The sequence below is a fragment of the Parus major genome, chromosome 13 (genome assembly GCF_001522545.3).
Source record: "Parus major isolate Abel chromosome 13, Parus_major1.1, whole genome shotgun sequence".
Lineage (NCBI taxonomy): Eukaryota > Metazoa > Chordata > Aves > Passeriformes > Paridae > Parus > Parus major.
This window is the reverse complement of record NC_031782.1, coordinates 10,620,823-10,645,473: the sequence shown is the minus strand read 5'-3', so window position 1 is coordinate 10,645,473 and position 24,651 is coordinate 10,620,823. Positions and strand designations below refer to the sequence as shown.

General features: G+C 44.6%; 1 protein-coding gene across 3 annotated transcripts; it reads right to left on the bottom strand.

Moving 5' to 3' along the window:
* Positions 1-949: 949 nt before the first annotated feature.
* SLC22A4 (solute carrier family 22 member 4) lies at positions 950-24,651 on the bottom strand. 3 transcript variants are annotated; one of them, XR_004499311.1, is made up of 10 exons: positions 24,185-24,651; positions 18,123-18,226; positions 16,361-16,515; positions 12,635-12,806; positions 10,547-10,673; positions 8,528-8,628; positions 7,361-7,575; positions 6,621-6,724; positions 3,971-4,106; positions 950-3,429 (listed from the first exon to the last, which is right to left on the bottom strand). XR_004499311.1 is itself a non-coding variant. In XM_015641763.2 (10 exons), exons 1-10 carry the CDS (start codon positions 24,575-24,577, stop codon positions 3,354-3,356), a joined length of 1,662 nt encoding a protein of 553 aa, XP_015497249.1. In that variant the 5' UTR covers positions 24,578-24,645; the 3' UTR covers positions 950-3,353. The 3 variants fall into 3 exon arrangements, 2 of the variants coding, with proteins under 2 accessions (XP_015497249.1, XP_015497251.1); XM_015641763.2 differs by having other exon boundaries at positions 6,542-6,724; positions 24,185-24,645; XM_015641765.2 differs by having other exon boundaries at positions 6,542-6,724; positions 24,432-24,633.

The window sequence follows — 24,651 nt, the reverse complement described above, 5'->3', positions numbered from 1 at the left end:
TCTACATCGTGTCAGAGTGCCAGGTCCAGTCTTTCCTTAAACACCTCCAGGGACAGTGATTCCACCACCTCTGGGCAGGGCATTCCCACCGAAGGATAACTGGGCTGCTGCAGCCCCCAAGCCACACATATGAACCTGCCTGGGGGGTTCTTCGGTAAAACCTTGTTCCAGGACAGTACCATATGCAGGCCAGAAGTCTTCATGGATTGTTCTGCTCATCAAAGCAGGGCAGTTCCTGCAAGTTCAGGAGTTAAAAGGTTCCTCATTTCACTCTCTCCTTTCCCACAGCTGTCATTGTCCCTTCAGCAGTCTCAGCTAAAGCTGTGAAAAAGCTTTCCTGACCCTATTTTCTCAGGCAATGCATACTACATGCTTGGCAAATAATAAAATTAATAAACAATATTCTAATCTTAGGCCAAAAATCCCAGCTCAGTACCTAGTGGCACTGGCAGGAAGTTCAGAGTCCCATAGATGACAGTTCAAAAGCTGAATTGTATCACTGCAGAAATCTGGTTTTGCTCTTCATAAGGCTAATTCACATTTTCAAGTGGCTGTTTATGGCTGATAATTTTTCACACCTCTAACCGATTAAAAAAAAAGTGTACTTTTTTTACTTTTTTTGGAACACTTGTATTTAAAATCTTTTATCCTGGGTTGGAATCACACAGCTGTGAAAAAACTCAAAGGTGTAAAATGAATGACATAATAGGAGTTAAAATACAAAATCATCCTTGAGCCTGAGTCAGCTTCCAGGGATTTGCACCTCAAAGGCAGAAAAACTGTACCACACCATCATAATCTTCCTGTGTGGTGAAAGAGCTTATTTTAGGATTTTTTTTTCCACGACTGATCCACACTAAATACATTTATTTATTTTTTTAAAATTCTTGGCACTAAGTGTTGAAGTTCAGAGACTTGCTCTTCAAATAGAATCCACAGAGGAAGCAGGTTGAAACAATGTCAGTGCACATTTTTATTACAATGAAGACAGAGGGCAATGACTGACAATTACTACAGCTTCATACAAGCATTAGCAGATCCCGTAAGTCAGCTGAGGATCAAAAGTTGCACAAGAGAGACCCCAGTGAAGGTGACACAGGTTACAGGTGAGGCACAGTGTGATGACCCCTGCATCAGTGAGTACAATCCAACTGGGGCTTCCCTCATTTCCACTCATTTCCTCATTTCCATGCTCAGACTTCATAAGGCCTTATAACAACATCACATAATTTTAAGGACATTCCACTCCTCTGAAAGATTATTAAATCTGCTGCTAAAAATACTAAAATGTGGCGTTAGCTCAAGATCAATGGTTTAAGTAAGAAAAATGAGACTGGTTAAAATATGGTATTTTAAAAAACACTGTACCTTTTCTTATTTAAAAAAGGAAAAGCAGGTTTTAAGATATTGAAAGGTTCAAGAGTACAAAAATATTTACCTTTTAGAAACACCCAAGCCTACAATCATATAAAATAAGTCTCAAAATAACAATCTTCATAAAAATATGGCCATCTATATTTAACTCAAGTCCTCAAACCTGTCCTATGCTGATAAAAAGGCTTTCTTGAGAAATTTAGTTACATCTAAAGAGTACCTCTTTAGATTAATTCTGTAAAAGTAAAAGCAAGATTAAATACTGCTGTTATTAGAGAAATTGATTGAGAAGGGATGAGAAGATTAGGAGTCACAGAATACTGGTTCCCTCATGCCATGTTACATTTATGGCAAAAGCATAACTGCAGGAAATTAAAAATAATATTTCCACTCCCAAAAGCAGCTTGAGTTAATTGCACAAGTTCCTTGCATTTGTTATAAAGCTTCATATTTGTGCTTGAACTTCAGGGAGAGCCTCATTCTTGTGCCAAGAGACAGCACAAGACAACCTACCCTGAACTCATGCATTAGAGATGAGACACTGTGCTTTTGTTGGCCCTTACAGAAGGTGAATCAGGGCTAATTGTTATTTATAGAGGATAAAAATAAGTCTATCAGGTCTGATAGACTTTAAGTGACCAAGAAGTCCACATACAGCCAATAAATACAAAAATAATAGAAATTACACTCTTCAAACAATGTAGTGTTCATAAAACAGTAGTAGCACAACTCTGAGTTCTACATTTGTCTTCATCCAATCTAGTTTTGCTGAATTTTAAAAAAACCTGAAAAACCAAACATACATAATCTGTAGGACTGAAAAACAAAACACTGGTTTTGTTGGTATTTGGGGTTTTTTTAAAACCCTGTGGTCCCAAATTAGTCCTTTTGAATTTTTAACAGCTGCAGGTGAACATATCCAGTAGAGAAAATCAGATTTTTGTGAGCATCAAATCACCTTTAAGTTTGTAAATTCTACAAAGGTTTCATGAAAGCTTTTGAAACTGCAGTAAGTGTTCTCTGAAGGTGCAGAACAAAGTGGTATATATTCAAAGGAGAAATTAAATACTTTGGGAAAAAGAAAAAACAACACCTCAAGAGACTGTAAAAAACTGCTTATGCCTATATACCACAAAAAACCTGAAAGCTGTAACTGCATGGCATGTTAGGACAGGATCACGGACTTGCTACAGCTCACTTTTCTGTTCAAAGTGGGTGTGACCCACCAGAAAGTCAGCAAGTTATAGTCCTTACTCAGTGCTCAAGATTTTCTCCCCCAAAGACACTGAAGATTCACAAAGCTGAGGGTTTTGGGTGGGCTCAGGCTTTATGAAAAAGCAGCAGCTTTTGCAGGAACAGGGGGATCCCAAGTCCTGGGAAAAGCAGTGACATCTAAAGCCACTCTGATGCTATGTTTAAAACCCATATCCTTACAGGGAAGTCTATGTCTGCTCTGCTACAAACAAATTCTGACTCCACTTAGTAATCTATGGGCTTTGGTCACAGGTTTCAAAGGAGGCCAGGATCTTTCTTTCAGGTTTTGAAAGGCAGACACCCAGCTCCCATTCCTCCAGTCAACACACAAAGTGAGAAAAAACACCATTAGGTTTGCCTTTTTTTTTTTTTTTTCCTTTCAGTAGCTTTTATAGAGTACCTGAGTGCCTGGAGTCACTGCTGCATTATTTTTAAGGCTCACTTCCACCTTACTCCTTGACTTGTGTTTAGCACAGACAGGCCCCCATTTCTCAACAGGGACTGTGTCTGCCATCAAATGCCAGCAAACAGGACACTGAATTATAGACAAATAGTCCTACAGGAGTAGACAGCATCTGGTCAGTATACTATGAAATTTGGGGACAGCAGCACAGGGGATAACAACTATGGTGCAGTAGCTGTTGGGTTTTGTTCATTTTCCTCTGGCAGAAAATGCATTTTGAAATGATTTTGTTCTTCTTTCAGCCCCTCTGAGAGGTACATCTTCACAAAGGTGTTACCAGACTTTTAGGGCTCTCCTTGGAACTTCTAATGCCAGTGGTTTGTTGCCCATTTCTGAAACTGAAAGCAAGTAAAAGACTGAGAACGTTTTCCAGGGTGTCATCAGACACTTCCCTCTCCTATAAGCACCACTACAATAACCATGTTACACTGCTAATATAAACATTAGATAAAATATAATGTTCTGTACAGTGTGCCTTGCTGGATGGCAGCAGCAGTGCAGTAAACAACACCTGGAACTTGAACATCATTCAGCAATTATAATTCAGTTACTTCAGACTGTGCATACAAGAAACCTCCAAGAGGAATCTGGTTTGACTCTAGGATTTCTAGCTACAGTTCATCAACTGCAAAGCTGAAAAGCCACAGGAGACATTATGTAGGAAGTCCCTAATTGTGATAAAGAACAACATGTCCTTTCTCAAGGAACCTGGCTGAGGAATTATATCATGTATTGGCTGTTGAATTAACAACCCAAAAGAAAACAAACTTTGAAACTTTGAAGTTTTGCAGTGGACCTGAAGAAACACGTTTCCTGATTGTAAAAAGGGACTGTGCTCTGAATAGCTGTGAAGCACGGGATGAATGAAAGCTGCCTTACCATTTCACCTTCAGCATCTGCTCAAAGCTCTCAGGCAGTGGATTGCCATAGCTCTCTGGGAGAAACAGGGTAAGGATCCCAATCAGCACAGTCAGGCTTCCCATCAGGATGTATGGTAGGAACCTGTCATAGGCACCTGGCAGAACACAGAACATCCCAAGAGTAATTAATGACCACAATTGACAAACCCACATGTAAAGTTGTTATTCCAGACACTGCTGTAATGCATAATTAATTTGGAATAATTAGCTGAAAGATTCATCGATATCAAAGGTGAATCCAAAGCTGAATTACATCTATTACCTGCCAGCAGTCAAAGGGACTTTGCAATTTTAAAGCTTCAACATGTGCTCTTGGATGGCCACACCTACCATAATTTCATGCCAACCCCAATATTTGTGTAGCAGCTAGAAGTTTGGGTAGTTTTTTTGTTTGTTGGGTTTTTTTGGGTTTTGGGTTTTTTTGGGGGGGGGGGGGGTTTTTTGGTTGGTTGTGTTTTTTTTTATATTTTCAACTGGGATAATCAACATCTTGCAAGCCAATAGCTCTGTTGGAGCCTTCAGTAGCACACTGTCATCAAGAACCCAATCCTCTATTAAATAATACAGTATGAGGGAATAAAATTGCTATTTTTTTTAAAAAAAAGAAATGAAGCACTCATCACTGCCTGAGATCATGTATCCTGCTGGGCTGATGCAAAAGAAGGGAAGGGACAAAGTCAGCTGAACAGGTCAGTTACAGACTAACAGCTCATTAATGGGGAAATGCTTTAATGCCTTCCTTACAGCAAAGGGAGGGAACATCAGGCTTTCTGAGGCTCTGACTTGGGTCTATTCAGAAAATTGTTTTGGACTTGAGGGCAGCAGACTCTGCCAGCAGCCTCAAGCTGGCACACAACTGTTTAGGCAGGATGCAAGATCCTCAAGTCAACAACAGCACAGTAATGAAAAGGTCTTTCAGAAAAGGGATTAGATAGGAGTTTAAGTATTGAAGATAGAGGAAGTACCAAACTGGACTTGACAGCTTTATTTTATAACTGGGATAGAGCAATATGCTTTATAATGTATGGATTAAACTCAGATTAATGAGATGTCCCTGGGTATGTCTCACAGAGCTGAGGTTTTTGATCTGATCTCCTCTGTGGTTTTGAGCTGGATGAACTGCAAGGTCCTAATTTAGCTGTAGCAAATAGCAGCAGCTGACTAGTTTCTCCTAAAACCTCTTAAAGTTTAAGAAACTGTTTTGATGTCTGGAACAAGATATTTTAAAGACTGAGCCCATTGATACCTGGGAGAAAAAAGCCCCACAAACCCACAAAAAATAAACAGTAAATATGTTATTTTGTCTATATTTCTCTCTTAGTGTTGCAATGGAGACTGAAAACCTTAAGGAGAATCACAGTCCTGATGACCCTTTAACTTTACATTTCCACTGTACAAATATGAAACTAAGACAAGGTATTTTCACCATTTTGGTACAGCGTGTTCCAGTTACACTGGAATGCAGAAGTGATACAGATAGTCATCTCCTCTCCACTTTCCTGGCATGGAGAATCAGCACTAACCCCTCAGCAGTACACCAGCAATGTTTTGTCAGAGCCAGCTAAGTCATGCTCATGTTGTATCAAAAATCTCAGCAGGAAGCAGCACTCATTAGGGGCAGAGAGAGTTGACATAGGTCCAGTGATGGCAGAAGGAAATAAATCACATGTGTATTAAAAAAAGAGGAGATTGAGCCCCCCAGACTGAACAGCAGGTATTCACAGATACTTTCACCCTTAGTCCCCTAATCTCTCCTGTCTGCAACATGAGGAACATTTTTATGTATTAAACAAAAAAAGAAACCAAACCAAAACATATTTGTCAGTTAATACATGCACAGCACTCAAAGTGATGGCATTGAGTGTCAAAAAAAAGCCTATGAGGAAATTAATAATTCTGCTTACAGAAATATTGAGCAATAAGAAAAATCAAAATGAATGAATGCTGAGGTGACTGGCTTAGAAAATAAATTAAAAAAAAAATTAAAGAAACCACTTCAAGTAAACACACTTTCAATGCTACTTAACATGTATGTTTTCTATGTATTACTTTAGAGAGTGCAAATCCTGGGAATGTCTGGATTCCCACTGGTTTCTCTCCCAACATACCCACCTTGGGATGTACTGGTACAGTACCAAGCAATGGATTTCCTACTGCTACACTTCCTTACTTGCAAGATCACTTCTTGTCACACTCTCCTGGGAAACTAACGACATACTGAGATGTGATTATCATTTCAGCCACTCTGCCTGCACAGTTTATAAACATCATCATTGTATTGGGCCAGCTCTAACCCACTTCATTCACTACATGAATAGTCCCTAAAGGAATGAAGTGCTTGATCCTTCCCTGAAGCCCAGGGAGCTCCATTTAATTCCTACCATGTGTGACAGTGAGCTCACACCCAAGCTAAGAGAAGGAACTGAAAAGACAACAAATGAAGCAACTTAAAGCTGAGCCTGCACTGCAGAAGCTCAGACAACTTCTCTGGGCAGTTGTGTAGTGCAAGGCATGAAAAATGATATCTCACCCAGGTAAACAAAGTAAGGAGCAATGATGCTGCCCAGCCTAGAGGCTGTGGAAGTCGCTCCAACTGCCATGTTTCGTACCAGTGTTGGGTAAAGCTCCACATTGTAGACATAAAGCATTGAAAACGCAGCTGTGATGCCAAACTTCCCAAGCATCACCAATCCAACAGAGAGGACATTAAGTTCTGGAGAAGAAAAAATAAAATAAACTGTCAATTAATTGTATTACTTCTACATCCAAAAGACTGTATTGCTGTGTTTTTTTAAGAGGTCATGAGTTTGGTGCTTTAGGTTTTTTTTAATTATACAGATTATAAATCCCATCGCTAGATGACTCCAAACTCCCCACTAAGAATAGTGTAGACGCTCAGGTTATTTTGTATATTTCAGATTTTTGTTGTCTTCAAGTAAAACAGCATTCATGAAATGGAACAAAACTGGATTACACAGCAATAAACTACAAGCTTGAACCCACCCCTTTTTCACAAAATCTTGTAGAGATTTACACACAGTAAAATCTGGATGAGGTTTTTGTAGCCTAGAAGCACAACCAGATAAATCACAGTACACTTTTGGCTTTCATTTTAGAAGCTGGTTCCCCCTGAACTATATAAAGCTCAGTAATTTGACACAATAAATGAGAGTCAAGCGTGACTCAGCACATACAAATGCAAAATAAAAAGCTAAGGCTGGAAGGGATCATCATAAACTTGACCTCTAATACTTGATCCTGGTTTCCAGTAATTTTGAAGAACTATTACACAGTACCATAACATATTTTGAATGTTTCATATATTTAAGTCACATGTTTATTTTTGTACCTGCAGGAACCAGCTGAATGAAGAGGACAACACTTCCCCCTAAAAAAAAGGTGCCAGATAAGGAGTAGCGCCGTGGGAGGGAGCGGAGGAGAAGCCAGGCGATCACATAAGCTGGAACTTCAATAACAGCTGAGAGGAAACAGTTCACATAGGCATTTCCATGCCAGTCTGGAGTGCTGAGGGACAGCCCAAAGTAACCAACTGATGTAAAAAACCTGAGAAAAGCAATAAAACCAAATTATTCGAGAAAACAGCAGTTTTCAGTGTTGCCTCAGATGTTGTTACAAAATAGGATATTGCAAAACACTGCCACAGGCATTGTGGCTTAAAAAAGTCTCGGTGGTAACCCCCTCTTTCTAATTCTGTCATTCCATTCAGTGATCATATCCACAGCAGCTTGAAGACACCTCAGATTTCTCTGTCCTTCCTGCATACACTACACCAAGTAAAAGGCTTTGTGGAAGTTGTTCACAAAGGCTTTTCACTGCAATGGACTCAATGACACATGAAACTCCTGCAAGCTTCCCAAGCCAACTGCATTCCTACTTGTAGCTAGCATCAGGATTTCCCACCCTCAGTAGGTCTGTTATACTTTATTTAATCTTCACAGAGAGCTGGATGTTCAGGTTTCAGATCTCAGGAGTGCCTTACCAAATGTGCTAGCCAGTTCCTTTCTGCTGGGGGGAATATGGACAGAAAAGAGTTCTGGTTTGTCTACATGGCATTATTGGGTCCTCATTTCTTGTGGCTGCCCAGGCAGAGACCAGGATCTCACTGAGATGGACACAGTACAGAAACAGAACAAAAATGCTGGCCATGAGTCTGGCTCTCATTATGTTACTGAGTTGTTGCCTTTGCTTCAAGAAGAACATTTCTCTTCAAATAGAAATTACAGAAATGGGGAGCATTTAAAAAAAATTTTAAAAAAAACAACGTACTTAAAAATACACAAGTTGTTTCATATAGTTTTCTAAATATTTAACATTTATCTCCATATTCTTGTGTATTCATGCACTGTGGGTGTGAGGACATTGAGGGCCATGTACCAGCCAAGGACCACTGGAGCTGGGCTCAAAGGCTCAGACTTAGTATCTAAACCTGTGGCATGGCCCTCAAATCAGAAACTGTTCTATTGCCTGGCTACTTTAGGAATACACATTTCCTTACCACAAAAGTAATGACATAATAGTAATAGTTGCAATGTTTCGGGTTCGAAATAGGTCCAGAAGGATAGCCTTCTGCTGCTGCTGAGGCTTCGAATCCTGCATCTGAAGGAAAAAGGAAAACAAAACCAAAAAAATTCCCACACACCTAAGAGCATAACAACCTCTGCTACCCACAATCCAGGCAGTTATGATGTTATGACTATCAGGGGATAAGTGGTCAGCCCAAGGGCTACTTCTGCACCAGAGAACACAGTCCTTAGGTGGAGCTTGTCCCTGCACCCAGCTGTACTCAGGAGAGTTTTCACTGCACCACGATGAGTAATTAGAAAGGAGTATCAGCTGACCAGACAGATGAGTTAACATTTCCTTAGGGATCTCACACAGTGCTTCCAGAAGTACCAGAGGCATCTTTCTGTCCATTCTCTGCACTGTCTCCTTTCAACTCTTAAACCTTCGTAAGTGATGTGATTTGAATGTAGGAAATCCCCTGGTTTGCTGCCTGCCAGCATCCTGACAGGGAGAGGAACAGATGAGAAAGGTTGGTGAGGTGGCCAGGGCACACCATACAAGCATCCACCACCTCAGACTGGAGATGGAGAGTTTAGTTTGAGGCTTGAAGCAGGAATCTTCTGGGTGGCATTAAGGTGCCTTTCTGCCTGCACACTTTGCCCTTGCTAGGGCAAAGCCAGAACTTGTGGCCAGGCTCCCCCCAGGCCCAAAGAACAAACAACCCTACTTCTCCCTACAGGACTATCCAGGAATAGATGGATCTATCCCTTTCCTAGGAACAGATGATGGTTTCCAAGGAGTGTCTTTCCATTAATGTTTGAAAAATACTTCCAACATGAGACTTAGCTTGCAGACATCATCCTCGGGCTTTTTTTGGACAGATACTTTGGCACACAAAATTTCCACGAAGCAGGTGAGTGTCTCCTTGTTTTGAGAAAATATGCAAGAATGATTAAATGCTGCAATCCAAAAAAGTCATTCCCAGTTTGAAAGACATCTGAGGCCTGGCTGTGAAGTTAAGGAAGTGCTTTTCCATGGTTGATGTAGAATGAGCTTCCCATAACTGGAACACCCACTTCAAGTTAAACTAAAACTTCCATTTGGGAAAGAGATCTCCAGCCCAAATATGTGTGTCATAGTCAAGTGATGGATCCTACCCAGGGGAAGGGTAACTTGCAACATCCTTGTCCTGCAGTCACTGCAGAGGAGCACATGGTGCTTTACATTCTGCTCTATCAGGAGACACAAAACACAGGTGGCAGTATAAGGCAACAGAGGGAGAGCTGACCTACACACACAGGGACATTGCTGGTGCAAGGCTGGAAGATCCTTGCACAAGAAAAATGTGCCTCTTTGTGAGGAGTTCCAGTGAGGGCAGAGCCAGTAGAGGGGGAGATGAGCACAGGAACCAGCCATCCCATTGTGGCTATGGTGCTCCCTGGCTTGCTGGGCTGCCAGGTTTGCACTAGACTTTCTTCTTTTTAATCAATCAATATGAAATACAGAAAAAACACAGTTTTGAAGGAGACCTTGATGTTCTTCACTGTCTTCACACATATCATGGTTTTCAAGTCCCCTTGTAGCACTCAGGTGCTTTGACTGGTTTGTGCAACCTGAAGAGTCCCTCAGGCTCCATGCAAGCCCAGCTCATGTGGGTGTTTATTTATGGTCCCACACACAGCCCCCCTGCAAAGGGCTGTTGCTAAACAGAAATGGGCACAAACACATTTTCCTTGGGTCTTTGCAGTGCCCAAAGGATGAAGCAATCTGGGTCACCCTTGCGTTGAAAACCACAGTAAACCACTGTTGAGGAAGAGAATTTTACTGTGAAAAGCAAACAAAGCCTCCCTCTGAGGTTCTCACTTTGATCTCACTAACCCAGCACTTACCACAGGCCAGCAGTCACTGCCAGCTGCTGCTGTAAACCAGTCCTTTGCTGGCATTCCCAACAAGTCAACCAGCCAAATGGGTAAGTGCCAGCAAGGTAAAGTACCAGATGTATGGAACATACCTCTGGAGTATCGAAAAGCACAGTTGGAGCTGGAATGCCATTTAGTTTTGCAGCCTTTTGGATAATAGCTTCTGCCTCCTTATATCTTCCCTGGGAGATCAGCCACCGAGGAGACTCAGGAATGATCCTGTAATAAGTTTCAGAATAAATGACAATGTTTTCCCAAAAGTAACAAGTTATAAATAACATATTTATTGTGCCTATGAGTCACACTCAGATCTCACAGATTGCTTGCAGCAGGAGACAGCCAGCACAGAAGCATATGGGCAATGTAATTCAAATATATGGGGCCATATTCTCATGCTATAGTAGATGCTTTATCCTCAGTGGCTGTTTTTTAAGGAATAATTGATGTCCACCAGATGTCACCAGATAGACAGAAAGGATAGGGGTAGCTTAGCTAGTGTTAATCAAGAATATTCTTAGGAAACTGCACACAATGTGGAAATGGTTTAAATACACACAGCATGTATTTAAAGGTTCTGTGTCATAGGAATCTTATATACAAACCTCACCATGTTACCACAGCTCTGAAGCAGATTCTTCCAGGCAGAGGGCAGGGGCAGTGTCCCCTTGCAGAGTTGATGGCATTTTCTAATTAATTACAGGCACATGTTGAATGAATTAACACCAAACACAGGATAGAAAACTTTAACTTTCCTTAACTAAATCCTTTGGTCTTAACAGATGCTATCATGCTCCCTTAAGCCAGCAGCACTTTTTCCTCTCCTTGGAAAAAAGCAGGTCAGACACTCCTTTTCTGATGAGCCCTAAAGACTGACTCAAAACCAGGTCAATAATTACAGTCATCAGATGATTTATATCTGATAATTGATCACTAATGGGAATTTCTGTAAAATGAGCTGCCTCCACTGCTCTTCTTACTGGGAAAGCTGAGGGTCTTGAGACTGCAGAGATAATGCAGAGAACCTTCTAGAGGATTTGGAAGGGAAATGAGTAAAATAGCAAGAATGGTACAGAGCAGAGGGATGTGCATGTCAGGTGGCCTGTGGAAGCAGTGGGTCCACATGCCAAAATGCCATTTAACACCAGCCTGCCTTAACAGAGCTTTGCCAGTGCACCTTGATCCCCATCTGCCCCACACAGGCCCCAGATAAAGCGCTGTCAGAAGACGTTTTTGGCATTTTTAAGTGTAAGCATTTAAAAGGCCTGGGAATTCCCAGCCCATAGATTTCAAAGCAGCACTCTGAAGCCATGCCTTGGGGACAAATTTCTCACAGTGACTGTTCCATAGCAGACATCTGAGAGTCTCCCACCCAAAACCAGCCTCCCCGGAGAACAGCTGCTTGGTGCAGAGGGAAATGCTGCTGTGTTGATAGAATTTGAAACACTTCAAATGAAATAAGCAAACTGACCTTTAAACAGAATCAGACTGTCTTTAAAATCCAATGCCAGCAGAGGTAGAGCTGAAAACCATTTCAAAGGATTGGCTTGAAGACTAAGGTTAAAAAAACCCCAACTAACCAACAAACCATCAGCAGATACTTCTAACAAGACTGGGACATGCAGGAGATCTTTTAGACTATAGAACAGTGTGTCTAAATCGTTTAACTGCTATAAAGATACTAATTCCTCACTTACAGATATAACTTTTTCAATATAGCAAAAAGAAAGGAGTTCCTTGAATAATATGAAAGAACTCCTGTTGTGAATTATCCTTTTTTTAAGTGTGAGTGATACCTGACTTTTCCTTTCCTAGAATTATCCTTTTTTTAAGAGTGAGTGATACCTGACTTTTCCTATTTTCAAACACCTGTCCCTTCAGAAAACAGCAGATGCCCAAGGCAGCAACCAAACAGGGCTATCTGCCCTTCTTCAGTGCTTCTGTCCAAGTGGAAAGAGCAGGGCTTCAAGTACACACCACCAACCAGGCTCTCTAGGTAGTTACTCGGCTTAAAATTGGCAAGAAAAGCCCAAACAAAGAAATGCCCCCTCAAGGCAAAGCTTTCTCACATGGTGAATAGAAGACTGCCCCTCCTCCCTGACCCTCTGCCATTACCCAGCACCTAGCACAAAGAGCATCAGGAGGGAGGAGAGGTGGGAAGCGTGGCCTGGACATGGACTCACCACCAGAGTGGGATGCAGAACAGCCCCGGGACAGTGAGCGCCAGCAGCAGCATCCGCCAGTCTCTGATGAAGTAAGCAAACAGTGGCAGCAACATGTAGCCAATTGCAAAAAATATGCAAACTCCTAATGTAGAGAATAGAATACGAACTGATTTGCCAAGAATTTCTGTGCCTGTTTAAAACAAGGGAGGTTGGATTAGCATTTTGACTCTTTGTTTTCAAGCATGACTAAATATTTTATTGCATTTACAAACAAAAAAAATAAGCTAAACTATCTTAGAAAAGAGCAGCACAGCACAGACCCACCTGTACAGAAAAGCTGCTGGGAGTATTTGGAACCTTCAGATAAAGAAGCTACTTCTCTTTGCTTTGATTAATGCATTGGCAGACACAGGTAAGGACAGGCATAGGGGATGGCTGGCAGACTTCCAGGAGCCTTCCCCACATGCTCACCCAGGACACATCCTGCTCCCCCGCTTAACCCATCCGGATTTAAGATGCAATTCACTGCTGGGCACTTGGAAGAGCAAAAGTCTGAGCACAACAGACTGACACGGGATGGAAGGATGTGAATTTATAGTGAGGTGAGGTAGAAACAAATTTCCAAGCTATTTTTTGGAACAGAAGAAAGTTTGGAATGTTGGATCAGCACGTGATGGGCTGAAGGACAGAACCAGGGAAGATGCTATCCTCTATCAATGTTACTGTTCCAGTAGCCAGGCAGCAGTCAGGGAAAGCATCCTACAGCCATTGCACCATGCAGCAACCTAATAGCGAGTAATAAAAACTGAGACAGCTCTAAGCTTCAACAGCACCTAAATTATTTTACAATAAAACACCCAAACACTGCTTAGAGAATCCAGTCAAACCCTCAGGTCCACCCCACTTCTTGAGCTCTCAGTCCCTGGTCTACAGAGCTCTTCCTTCACATTAGGAGCACCACAAGGGCCATAAATACCACAGTTTGATCTGGATTCAATTAAAAGGCAAATGACACTGAGTGAGCACGAGGGTCACAAAGTGTGGAGAGTGTACTTGGGCTGTGTATCATGGCAACAACTTCGACATTTATTATTGCAGAGAAGATGGAAAAAAATACCCAAGACTGGAAAATCCTCATATTTCATAGTTACATGAATTCTCATTTCAGAAACCCGGAGTAACTGAATAAAGTCACAGTAAAAAACCTGAAAATAAGAATTTGCTGGGCTAAAATGAGTGTGTGGGGATAAATGATACCATCTTCCTCTTGACTTGCTCTTGTTTAGAGGGGCTTTCTTGGGAGAGGTCTGGTACTTGAAACATTGGTTTAAGTTTGTTAAATGTTACATTATAATTTGTGTAGATCTAAACACAGTATGAGACGACATCTCTCCTGTCTTTCCTCTTAGCTCATTCTCCTAGCCATGAAGTAAGAGTTCCTGGACATTACCAACATGCCTTTGCAAATCTCTTTAGCGTTTTACAGTCCCAGAACCTGAATACAACAATTTTGAGCACAGAGAATAACCAAGAACTAAAGCTAAGAGAGTGGTTGAAAAAACTTTGACTACAGAAGTTCATCAACAGCTCAAGGGGGAACTATTTCCATGAAGGTGGGCAATAGTGCAAAAGGCAGCATGAGCCTGTGTGGCTAAGGATGCTGAAACAGTCTGAGCTACACATGGGGAGACAACAGAGGTTTGGATGTTGAAAGTTTGAATGACAGGAGAAACCTGGGCTGAATTTAGAATAAAACTCACTGCACTTGGGGATGGAGGGTGCCAGGGCTGCAGCAGAGCCAGGGTCAATGGTTTATAGGTGCTAATGTCACTGCTCCCCTCCCAAGCGGCAGGTCAGCCCTGCCTGCTCTTGGATGAAACAAGGGGATCATCTCCAGCACCTCCTGTAATCAGGATGTGGAGTTACTTTCCTTATTATGGGTCTATTCTCCTATTCAGTACCTCTATCATGTGCAGCTTCCTGGAAGCTCCTGGGTTTGCCTTGCCACAGGCAGAAGTCACACTGCTTATGGGGACATGCTGGCTATGGGGTGTAGGGTGGGAAGGACCTCCCTCCTCACCATGACAGTCAGCTGACAGCTCACTTAAATGAGGAAGCTATCATCCAAGTTGGTTTAGATTAATCCTGCCCTTAGAACCAGCCTCAAGGCTGCTGGGGAATGGCCAGCACTACAGGCAAGTGGCCCAGGAATCTGCCTCTCTTCTCCCTGGGAGCCATTGTGCTGTGACAACTCTACAGAAGAGAGGATGGTAGAAGAGACAACACAATGGGGCAAGGGCCAGCAAACAGCTAACTAATTAAACCAGCCCAATGATAGCAGGGAAAACCCAGCACCCCCTCTGAACAGTAGCACCATTTGCCCAGTGCAGTGCTCCTGGTCCTCCCTCCCAGCTTTGCTTGTGCTGAGCACAAAAACAGCATCCCAATCCCCATCCAGCTGTGCCCCACCTTCCCAGGGGAGCTGGGAGCTAAACTCCTGCTTGATCAGAGCCCACACCTTGTGCTACACAAGACCCATGTGTTTCCACAAGGATTTTCAGCTTTACCCAGTGCTGTACCTCCCAGCCTTTCCATGGCATGCTCCATCAGCTCCACACAAGAATTAAACTACCAGGACAGTGAGAGCAGTGGCAATTGTAACAGCAAGGGCAGGAACAGCTACAATGCTGATGGCAACAAGGGATCTTCCTGCTGACAGCCTGACCTTAATCCTCCCTGTGCCATAGGCAGCAGTGACTCATGGCTGCTTGGGGACATAATGCTGTATCCTCTTCTTAGCACAGACTTCATATTATGCTCTTCTGAACTATTTTTTCCCCATTAAACCTCATGGGGTAGGAAAAACCAGCATTAAGTAGTAATCTACAATTTTAATCTAGCTCACATTATGATCTACAAATTGTAATGTTGACACTAGGGGTTTTAAAACACCCATAAATATATATTTATACACACTTTAAAGGCAATGCTTGAAAATCCCAGTTCCCCCCTGAGACCTGTATCACTCATCCTCATAATTTGCCCATGCAGTTGCCTTTCCTGAAACTCAGGTGTCCAGTGGGAGCCTCTGTGGGGTCCCCTTCCCCATGGGGTCCCTTGTTCCCTGCAGGGTCCCCAGGCAGCAACTGTACCCATGCAGCTGCTGGGTCCTTCTTCCTACACTCCGCATAGAAAATAAAGCAAATCTTATCTTCCAACACTTAACACTTTATCACTGATCTCAACACTGAGAGCAATGACTTTATGGCTAATGGGGCTCTGGCACCCACCCTGCTCCTCTGCTCTGGTCCCCCTGACACTCACTGTGCCTGGGAATTGCTGGTTTGCTCCAAGGCTTTGCACTCAGGTATGCACTGACCTCTCTGCAAAGGGTGTAGAGGGAGACAAGGATGAACCAAAATGCCTTCTCTATCTCAGACCTGCTGCTGCTGCTGCTAAACCCTGAAGGCTGTCTTGAATGTCTTCTCCAAAGAGGAACAAAATGGATGTTTATTTAGACTCTTCCTGCTCTCTTCTTTTCCCCTAAACCTACAGTATAGTAGTACTGTATCTTCAAGTATAGGCTTAAAGAATCACAGAGGAAAAAATAATCATACTGGCATAAAGTAGGAATTTTAGCAATATAGATTTACCACTATCTAATTAAATGATCCAGATTCAGAAGGGAAAAAAAAGTGACAGTACATTAAGCAAACATTTAATCTAATGCAAACATATTCATACCCAAAATGAAGGCCACCACGTAGTTAGAGATCTGTCCCATCCCCACAATGAGAAAGAGGACTGTGAACATCTCCCAGCTGGTGGAAAAGATCTGCAGGAAGCTGAAGCCAGTCTGCACAGCCATTGTCAAAAAAAGGATAGTCTTCCTGCCAAACCTTTAGTAAAGAAAGAGATTATTACTGAAACATAGATATTTGTGTTGGGGGCAATGTAAGAGGACACAAGGGAGAACAAATATCCAATCTCAAGTGATGCCTCTTAGCACAACCTGAAGTTCTGTGCATCTTAAATAATTTTATTATTGTCATATATACTAAAAAATATTAACATTTCCAAGACCCATGAGACAAACAGAGAAGAAAAGCTATGAGCAGAAACATAAGAGAGCCACTATAAAGAGATTAAGGAGACTAGGCAACAGTACAATAGGGAGATTACATGCAGGCTGTGACCCACACACCTGGAAGTTAGGAAATATGGCTTTTAGGCTACTGGCATCTATACTCTGCAACACCATTATGCTTTGAGTGTGCTAAACAGCTTTGTCAACTGGTTTCACTCTGAGTTGCCTCTCACTATAGCTACATTTCTCTCACCTGTTTCTCTGCATTAGGATTATGTGCATGTTGTCCTGGAGAGGCAGGACAAGCTCACACACAGGTTTTGATACCTTTGGGCACAGATGCTGCATGGGCTGCATCGCCTGCTGTCTGCAGCAACCCTTCACTTGGGAAAGACTTCTCTAGCAGTTATGGGGAAATGGCTTGGGTACAGGCTCAGGTCATTACCCTTTACTGACAAAACCCCCAAATAATCCAAGGAAGCTCACGTGGGAAGGCATGAGCTGGGCTCTCAGTGGCTGTGCTGCCAACAGGGCACACACACTTCCTCAAATGCTCCCACTGGGCAAATGGCACCACTGGGATTTAGTGATTATCTCATCTCTCTTTCAAACAGTAACACCAACTGACTTCTGCACTGGGGCAGAAGTCAGGTGATTAAATTCAGATCACATGGAATTTAATGCTGGAGGCTTTAGGATTGATTCCCAGTGAGTTTTGAAACCCCTCTGCTACCTTATGACATCCTCATTCCCAGACAGCAATCACAGCAGGATCAGAGACCCCACCATGTGAGTATGGACACAGGGCTGAGGGCTGGATGGAGTGGGGGAGCAGAGGTTTGCAGAGGGAATGTATATTCTGCATTCAACACTTGTAAGGCAAAAACCTCAACACTGTTGAGACAATAATCAAATGCCTGTAATGATTTTTTTTACATTTATACCTACTTAGTGAGATGCTACGACAATTGCTATAATTTTCAGGTTATCTTTTTTCCTTCCTCTCATATGTCCTTACTCTGTTTCCACCAAACCATCTCTCCTATGCAGAGATTTCATTCAAAGGTCAAGTTTCTATCTTGCAGCTCTAACAAGGGTTTATCAGTTAATGTGTAACAAAACCCAGCATCTTTTAAACTACTAAAAGGACTGGATGAAGAAACAAGTGGGAGGTGGCTTGTGAAGGGAAATCCACTGCATCAATCTGCAAAACAGCCACATGGGCTCCTTGGGGAGATCAGTCCCTGGGCTCTGAAGTGCACAAGAGAGAAATCCTTTACCTAGACCATGATGGAATTTTTGAAGAAGCCAGGCCAGTTACCTAATTTTGATCAGAACTCAAAAGTACTGGGCATTTAATTTCTTTTATCTCTTAAAAACAAATGCCCCAGGTCTGCCCTGCTCTGCCCACGGCTTTACCTGTCTGAGAGCTGCCCTGAGATGAAGGAGCCGATGAGAACCCCCACAAAGAAGAGGGAGGTGGTCAGTGGGGCTTTCCAGTTGTCCTCACACACCAGGTTCCACTGCAAGAGAAAGACCTGTGCTCAGACACAGCCCCAGTGCTCCTTGGAGACACACACATTTCCATGCAATGGAATTCTGCTTCCCCACATCTTCCACTCATCACTGGCACTGTCTTCTTGGTCAAGGTCGCTGCTGGAACACCCTGCTTAAAGCACAGGAAAAAGAAGGGAAAGTGAATGCCTCCTCCAGCAGCTCCATGAGGCCAAAACACCAGCAGCTGACACAGCCCCACTGCCTCTGAAGGGATGAGCAGCCAGCAATGCCAAACCTGATGGGAGCCTGTGTGTGCAGCTCAGGGGCTGCCCTGGACCTGTTTCCACCACAATCCTCCCATCATGTACCCACCAGACCCCTGGAGCTGGCTCCCCATGGTCCAAGATGCTTCCAGTGAAATAGAGCAATGGAGATGGGTAAAGAACCATGCCAGCTAAGGACCACTTCTAGCTCACCTCTTCCAGCACAAAACCTGCTGCATCTCTAACTTCTGGGGCTTACAAAACATATGTAAGAAGACACAAAGAATGAAATCTCTTTTCTTGCACTGAAGTGTTACCAAATTCTGTTCCACCCCACAACCTTCACCACTGACACCCATCACTCACAGCCTCACAACTGCAGCTGGCTGGGGCTGCAGACTTAGGACAGGAGCCAGTGTGGAAACTTCCACCTAAAATTACTCATAACTTCAGACAAGGTTTTAAAAAAAACAGAAATGGCATCATGAGCCTCTGTCCACCGAAGTTACAGCTGAGCATGTCTCTGCCAAGGCTTGCTCCCTTCCTGGTGACTAATCTGGTTAAGGCATGCCTGCCAGGAGTACTTAGGGAGAGGCTTCAAACATGTCACTCTCAGATCAAATAATTCTACCACACTGGTAAGCTAGTTAGATCATAAAATACAGCATAATTTTAATAATTAGCCATGCTATCAGAGAGCAGGGTCACTGCCTGCACCAGCACTCACCCTCTGCTCAGAGAATGGATGGGCCAAGCACAGGCAAAGGCTTGGTGATGGAGCAGAAACCTGCCATCAGAACTGCTCAGGCTCCTGAGCAACTGCAGGCAACAAGGGGCAACTCTTGTGTTAGAGACACCCAAGTGCTGCCTGATGGCACCACAAGCCCTGAGAAAAACAAACCACTGGTGGGTTGGGAGATGAGCTTCACTGCTGCTGCACAACAGGCAAGCAAACCCCAAAACAAGGAGGAAGGCGGTGTGGTTTGATGCGGTTTGCTTTGGACTATAATTTAGGAAAGAGATGCAATTAATGCCTATTTTCAGACAGAACAGAAGTATGCTGCCAGCAGAGGGGAGTCAAGTACCTCTGCCCTTTTCCCAGCCTGCAAAGTAACAGCAGCTACATGACAAAAAAAACACAAGTTGAGGTTAAAAACACAGCCCGTGCCTCCTCCTGAGGAACACACAGGTCTTCAGTGCAGGAACAAGGAGACTTGTGGATAAAAATGTGCCTCCAAGACTTAAATCTGATTAAGAACAAAAAGAACCCTAGGGCAGAATTTTCTCTAAGGTACTTCCTTGTCCCTGCTGGGAAGGGAAAGGTGGTGAAGTGTGGGCCCATCTGGGCACACACCTGCACTTATCTGCACTGTATTTTGAGAAGGTGGAGGTTAGCATGTGGGTCAGTGGGGCTCTGGTACAATCAAGGATGCAAGTTGTGAAAAACAGATGCAGGGATCTGCTTCACCTGTGAAAGAAAACACATTTCTGTAAACAAGGTCGGTAGAAATCAAGTCCAGTATTTAAAACAAAGCAAAGTTCAGCTACAAAAATCACAGCATTCAAAGTACACTGCAGAGGTCTTTTACCACATCCTGCTGTACCTTCCTTTCCCCATATGGGGAAAGCTATTGACCAACGGTGGCAGAATTTGCAATTCATACAAACTATTGTTAATTATCTGGGTGCTGAGCACCCTGGTCTGGGGCCACCAGCACAGCACCTGCTCCTGAACCTTCAGACTTGAGTTGCTCAAGGTTAAGGATCAGAGTTTTCAAAATGTTTCCATGGTGCTAAAGGCTCTTTGGCTGTAACATAAACCCAGCTAAATAATAACTTGCCCATGAAACTGCATTACCTCCTTGGTGCCAAATGCTTCCTCTTCAGGTGTTTGCTCCACTTTTTCCCATGACATACTGCATACCCAGCAAAAATTCACTGTACAGGGTCAAGTCCTTCAGATTTGGGGGATGTATAAACAGCTGGCTGTCCAAAGAGGGGTTACTGTTTACTAGAACTCATTTGACCAGAATCACACAAACACATCAAATCCATCTGATTTTAAGTATACCTGAAGCTGCTGAGTGAATAACCCACCTATTTTAGCTCAAATATCACATGGTACCTGAGCAATACAGCCCTACTCTACAATTACACCTCATCTCCCAAATTCCAGCCTCTCATCCCCACAGGCACTCACTCTAACTGAGGCTCATGCCATGGCACTGCACAGTGATCAACCAGGTACCAACATGGTAAGGTTTCACTAATGCTTCAGTGTAGAGGGAAGAGTGAAATGTAGCTTGTTTGAGCCCTTCCTCAGAGGCTGCATCCATCACAGACAGCACCAAGCACACCATGGAGCCACAGGAGCTACAGCCCAGCCACAGCCGAACTGCCTACAGTTAGAACTTCCAATCTGTCTCTACTGGGCTAATTATACATTAACTAGAAAATAAGTAATTCTGTAATGTCCCCGGCAAAGCAAACTGGGGAGCAAAGTTCATGTAAGATTCCAAGCAAGACTTCAGAATGCTAGGAATAGAAGCTTCTCAAGAACACTGTTATTAAATCACTTTATTCCTGTAAAATCCCCACAACCCTTTCCAGCAAGCTCCCAGATACTGGAAGAGCCAATTCTGCTAGGAGCTGCTGGTAAGAACACTATAGATGGACGAGCTTTCTGAAAAACTGAAATTGCTGGAGAAGGTGCCCTGACTGCCCAAAGTGCCCCCCTGCCAATCAGAAATCCCTAATTAACATCCTGACTATAAGCCATCCACATCAGAGCAGAAAACACTAGTGGAGCTTTGTATTAATGGGTGGGGCTGCAAACCAGGGAAAATCTGAACTTGCTTCCAAGAGTAAAGCTGACGATGAATAACTTAAGAAGTGTTAATTATTCACAGATGGCCCCATCCTGCCCCCAGGGAACCAGGTCCAGCAATGAGACCAGCTCTGCTCAGTGCACAAGTGACAAGCACAAGCACCTCCATGCCCGAGCTTGGTGGGCTTCCAGTGCTGGGCAGGGCTGCTCTCCTCTGATGGAAAAAGCCACAACAGAAGAGAAAAGACCTTCAGATGCCTTCAAACCACTTTGAAATTCAGCAATTCTTATTCAGTCTCTTGCCTCTACAAGTCCCAAAAGCTTCTGGTTTCTGCCTTCACTAATATCAGTGCCAGGGCTGGGGCAGGGACTGAGCAGGATGACACAGGTGACAGATCAGTAGCCCCAGTAAAGCCTCCAGCACTCACTCTGCCCTTTGCAGGGGCTTCTAAGTGCTGTCTAGAGTACATGCCGTGTCCCAGTGGTGGAGAGCAGCTCAGTGTGTCCCCAGGGAACAGTGCTGGGTGACAGCCTGGCTCAGGGGAACTAACTGGATCCTAATGCCTACTCCTAAGGGCAATATCAGTGTCTCTCCTTGAGCCTCTAATGCATGTTTGATCTGAGCATTATTATCTGGAAGTAAAAGAAAAGTAGATTAAGTTCCAGAAAAGAATACCAATGTAACAGACCCCAGGAGCCTGCCAATAGGAAAAGGAAACCCTGCAGCCCCTTCATCTCAGCAAAGGGATCACTCTTGACCCCACAATGACTCACATTTCCACTTGCTCACCATTACACTTATAGCCCCTTTCTTGCATCATCCTGGCCCAAATACCACCTGTAGACACATTTACCTTTCCCCATCATCTCCATTTTAAGACCACAAAAATATCTCAGTCTGGGATTCTCTGTTCCCAGTGTTTAGCACGTCCTCACAGATGAGGTAACACAGGTGCTGAGCTGGCATCTCCCACTTCCCTTCAAGCAACACTAATAAATGGATTTAATGCAATTGAACAAATCAAATTAAGTCTCCAGCGCTTAATCCTGTACCATCAAGTCTGTTCTTCAGCTGAGTTCTTGAACTGAAGCTGTTTCTTCACTGAGCTCTTCTGATGGCATGTCCTTGCTTGTCTTTCCTAATACAGAGAAAAATGTTGGGTACAAAAATAAGCATCTCAAATTTGGCTAAACTGCCTCTTTCCAGCATTTAATCAGTGCCTGTTTTCCTTGTTTTGAAACCAAATTCTGCATTTTTTCCAAATGTCCGTGACAATTTTGAATCAAAACAAGTATCCTTCTTTTCCATCTGGCTTACAGATGGGAACCTGACACTTGGTTTCCGTCTCTGAATGTGCTATTGCCTCTCCAGCATGCCCCAGGCCCCATGGCAAACCCCACTGCTATGTCCCATCCAAATCCTGTACAGAATGCTCATTTGGCATCTGACAACATAAATTATTTACTGTTCATTAAGAAGAATCACATTTCTCCTCCTTTTGCTTTGTTTACCGCCTTCCCAGAGCAAGCACTGGCTCCAAAACAGAGACCAGAAGTTCATAGACACACCAGGATAAACTGAGCTCCTTCTGGCTGTGAGTGGCATTGTCTGTGGCAGAGGTGGCCACCAGGCACCAGCCATGCAGCCATTCCTGCAGCCAGGCTGCTGCTTCAGTTTGCCCATGGCCAGGAGCAGGGCAAACTTCCCATGAACCTCTGCCTTGATGTCATATTTTGAGGGAGTGCCAGCACAAATGGCAAGTGTCACACGTGCCAGTGACATCCCTTTGAGCAGGTGACAAGAGGCTGACATCTCCTGCCCGCATCCTGCCTGCCTGGCATGTCTGCACAGCCCTAGCACTGACCCTCCTCTTGTGTCCTCAGGGCACAGACTCCTCTCCTCATTATCAGGACCTTTCCTGGCTATGCCATCCTTGGATTTTTTTGGTGGCAGATGTTGCTGCTGACTCACAGGGACTGGTGAGGAGGGTTCCACACCCATACCCGCTCATGCACCCTGGGGCTGAGCCATCAGTGCATGACGAGGGTGGCCCTTGGCTACCTGGGGCTCGCTCGGCTGCAGGACCACAGAGCCTGCCAGTTGTCATTGCCTGGCACGAATGTGAGCCCGTTATTCCCTGAAACCCCTTACACAACGAAGAGAAGCAACAGCACTGCTTCAGCTTCAGAGGAATAATTTTCCTTCTCTAACGGAGCTCCACGCTCCGTGCCAGAATCACAGAACAGCAGTGCCACCACACCACGGCACGGCCAGAAGACCCAAACAAGCACCGCTGATGTTCCCACAGAGTGTGACACTCTGCACAAACGATGCCACTGCAGAGCCTTACAAAGCGACCGGACAGCCCAGCTGCAGGCAGCTCCGGTTCCCGCAGGGGTGACCACGGCACCTGCCTCCCACCAGCCCAGCGCCCATGGCCACGGAAGCCACCGGCATTGCAGGGCGTGGGGCCAGCGAGGCTCCACTGTGCTCCAGCCCCAGCCAGGCTAGGTGTGTGTTTACCTGAACGTGTCCGTGTCCCCATTCAACGCTGCACTGGGGACGAGCAATTCCATCACACAGAAAATTTACCGGAATGGTCAGCGTGTGTCAGGAGGAAACTAGCGGGCTTTAATTTTCAGCCTCTGTCTCCCCTTCCACCCAAACCTATATCAGAGTAAAACAAGCTGGAAAACACAGCTGGAATGGCGAGGGCGCGCAGCTCCTTCGTCAACCTTTACTTCTCGCATCCCTCTCGCTCCTCTCATCGTCACTCCCCCCCGGACCCTTCGGCCACTTCACCCGATGGTTCCTGCTCCCTGTTCACCCTCCCCCAGACAGAATGACAGGCCCCGGCATGGCCCGGGGTAGGGGTGTCACCGCGGCCGCGCACCTCGGTGACGATGGTGGAGTGATAGACATCGCGGCTGTACTCCCAGCCGTCCAGGCACGGCTCCTGCTCCAGCGCCTCCAGCTCCACATCGGAGCCGGGTCGCAGCCCCAGCGCCGAGAAGTTGGCGAGCGCGGCCAGGCGGTAGCGGCGGCAGCGGCTCGGCGCCTCCTGCCCGCCCCGCAGCTCCAGCGGGATGCTGGCGTTGCGCCACTCGCCGCTCAGGTTGGCCCCGCGGGGAACGACGCACCGGTGCTCGGGCGTGCCGGCCAGGAACACGATTGACATCCCGTTGAAGCCATTGGGAATGATGCTGGCGCTGAGCAGAAAGAAGACGAGGCGCTGGAAGCGTCCCCATTCGCCCAGGAAAGCGGTGGCCGCGTCGTAGTCGCCCATGACGAGCGCGGAGCTCCGCGGGTCTCCCGCGGAACCGCGCGCTCCGCGGAGGCGGCTCCGCCCCGGCCCGGCCC

What these genes read in the sequence shown, in the direction of transcription:
- SLC22A4 (XM_015641763.2), bottom strand. Translation starts at nt 24,577, where the DNA reads ATGGGCGACTACGACGCGGCCACCGCTTTCCTGGGCGAATGGGGACGC. An exon ending in TCAGGGCAGCTCTCAGACAG is followed by an intron (nt 16,516 to 18,122) that starts GTAAAGCCGTGG and finishes TCTTTACTAAAG; the next exon opens with GTTTGGCAGGAAGACTATCC. An exon ending in CGTGGTGGCCTTCATTTTGG is followed by an intron (nt 12,807 to 16,360) that starts GTATGAATATGT and finishes TGTTTTAAACAG; the next exon opens with GCACAGAAATTCTTGGCAAA.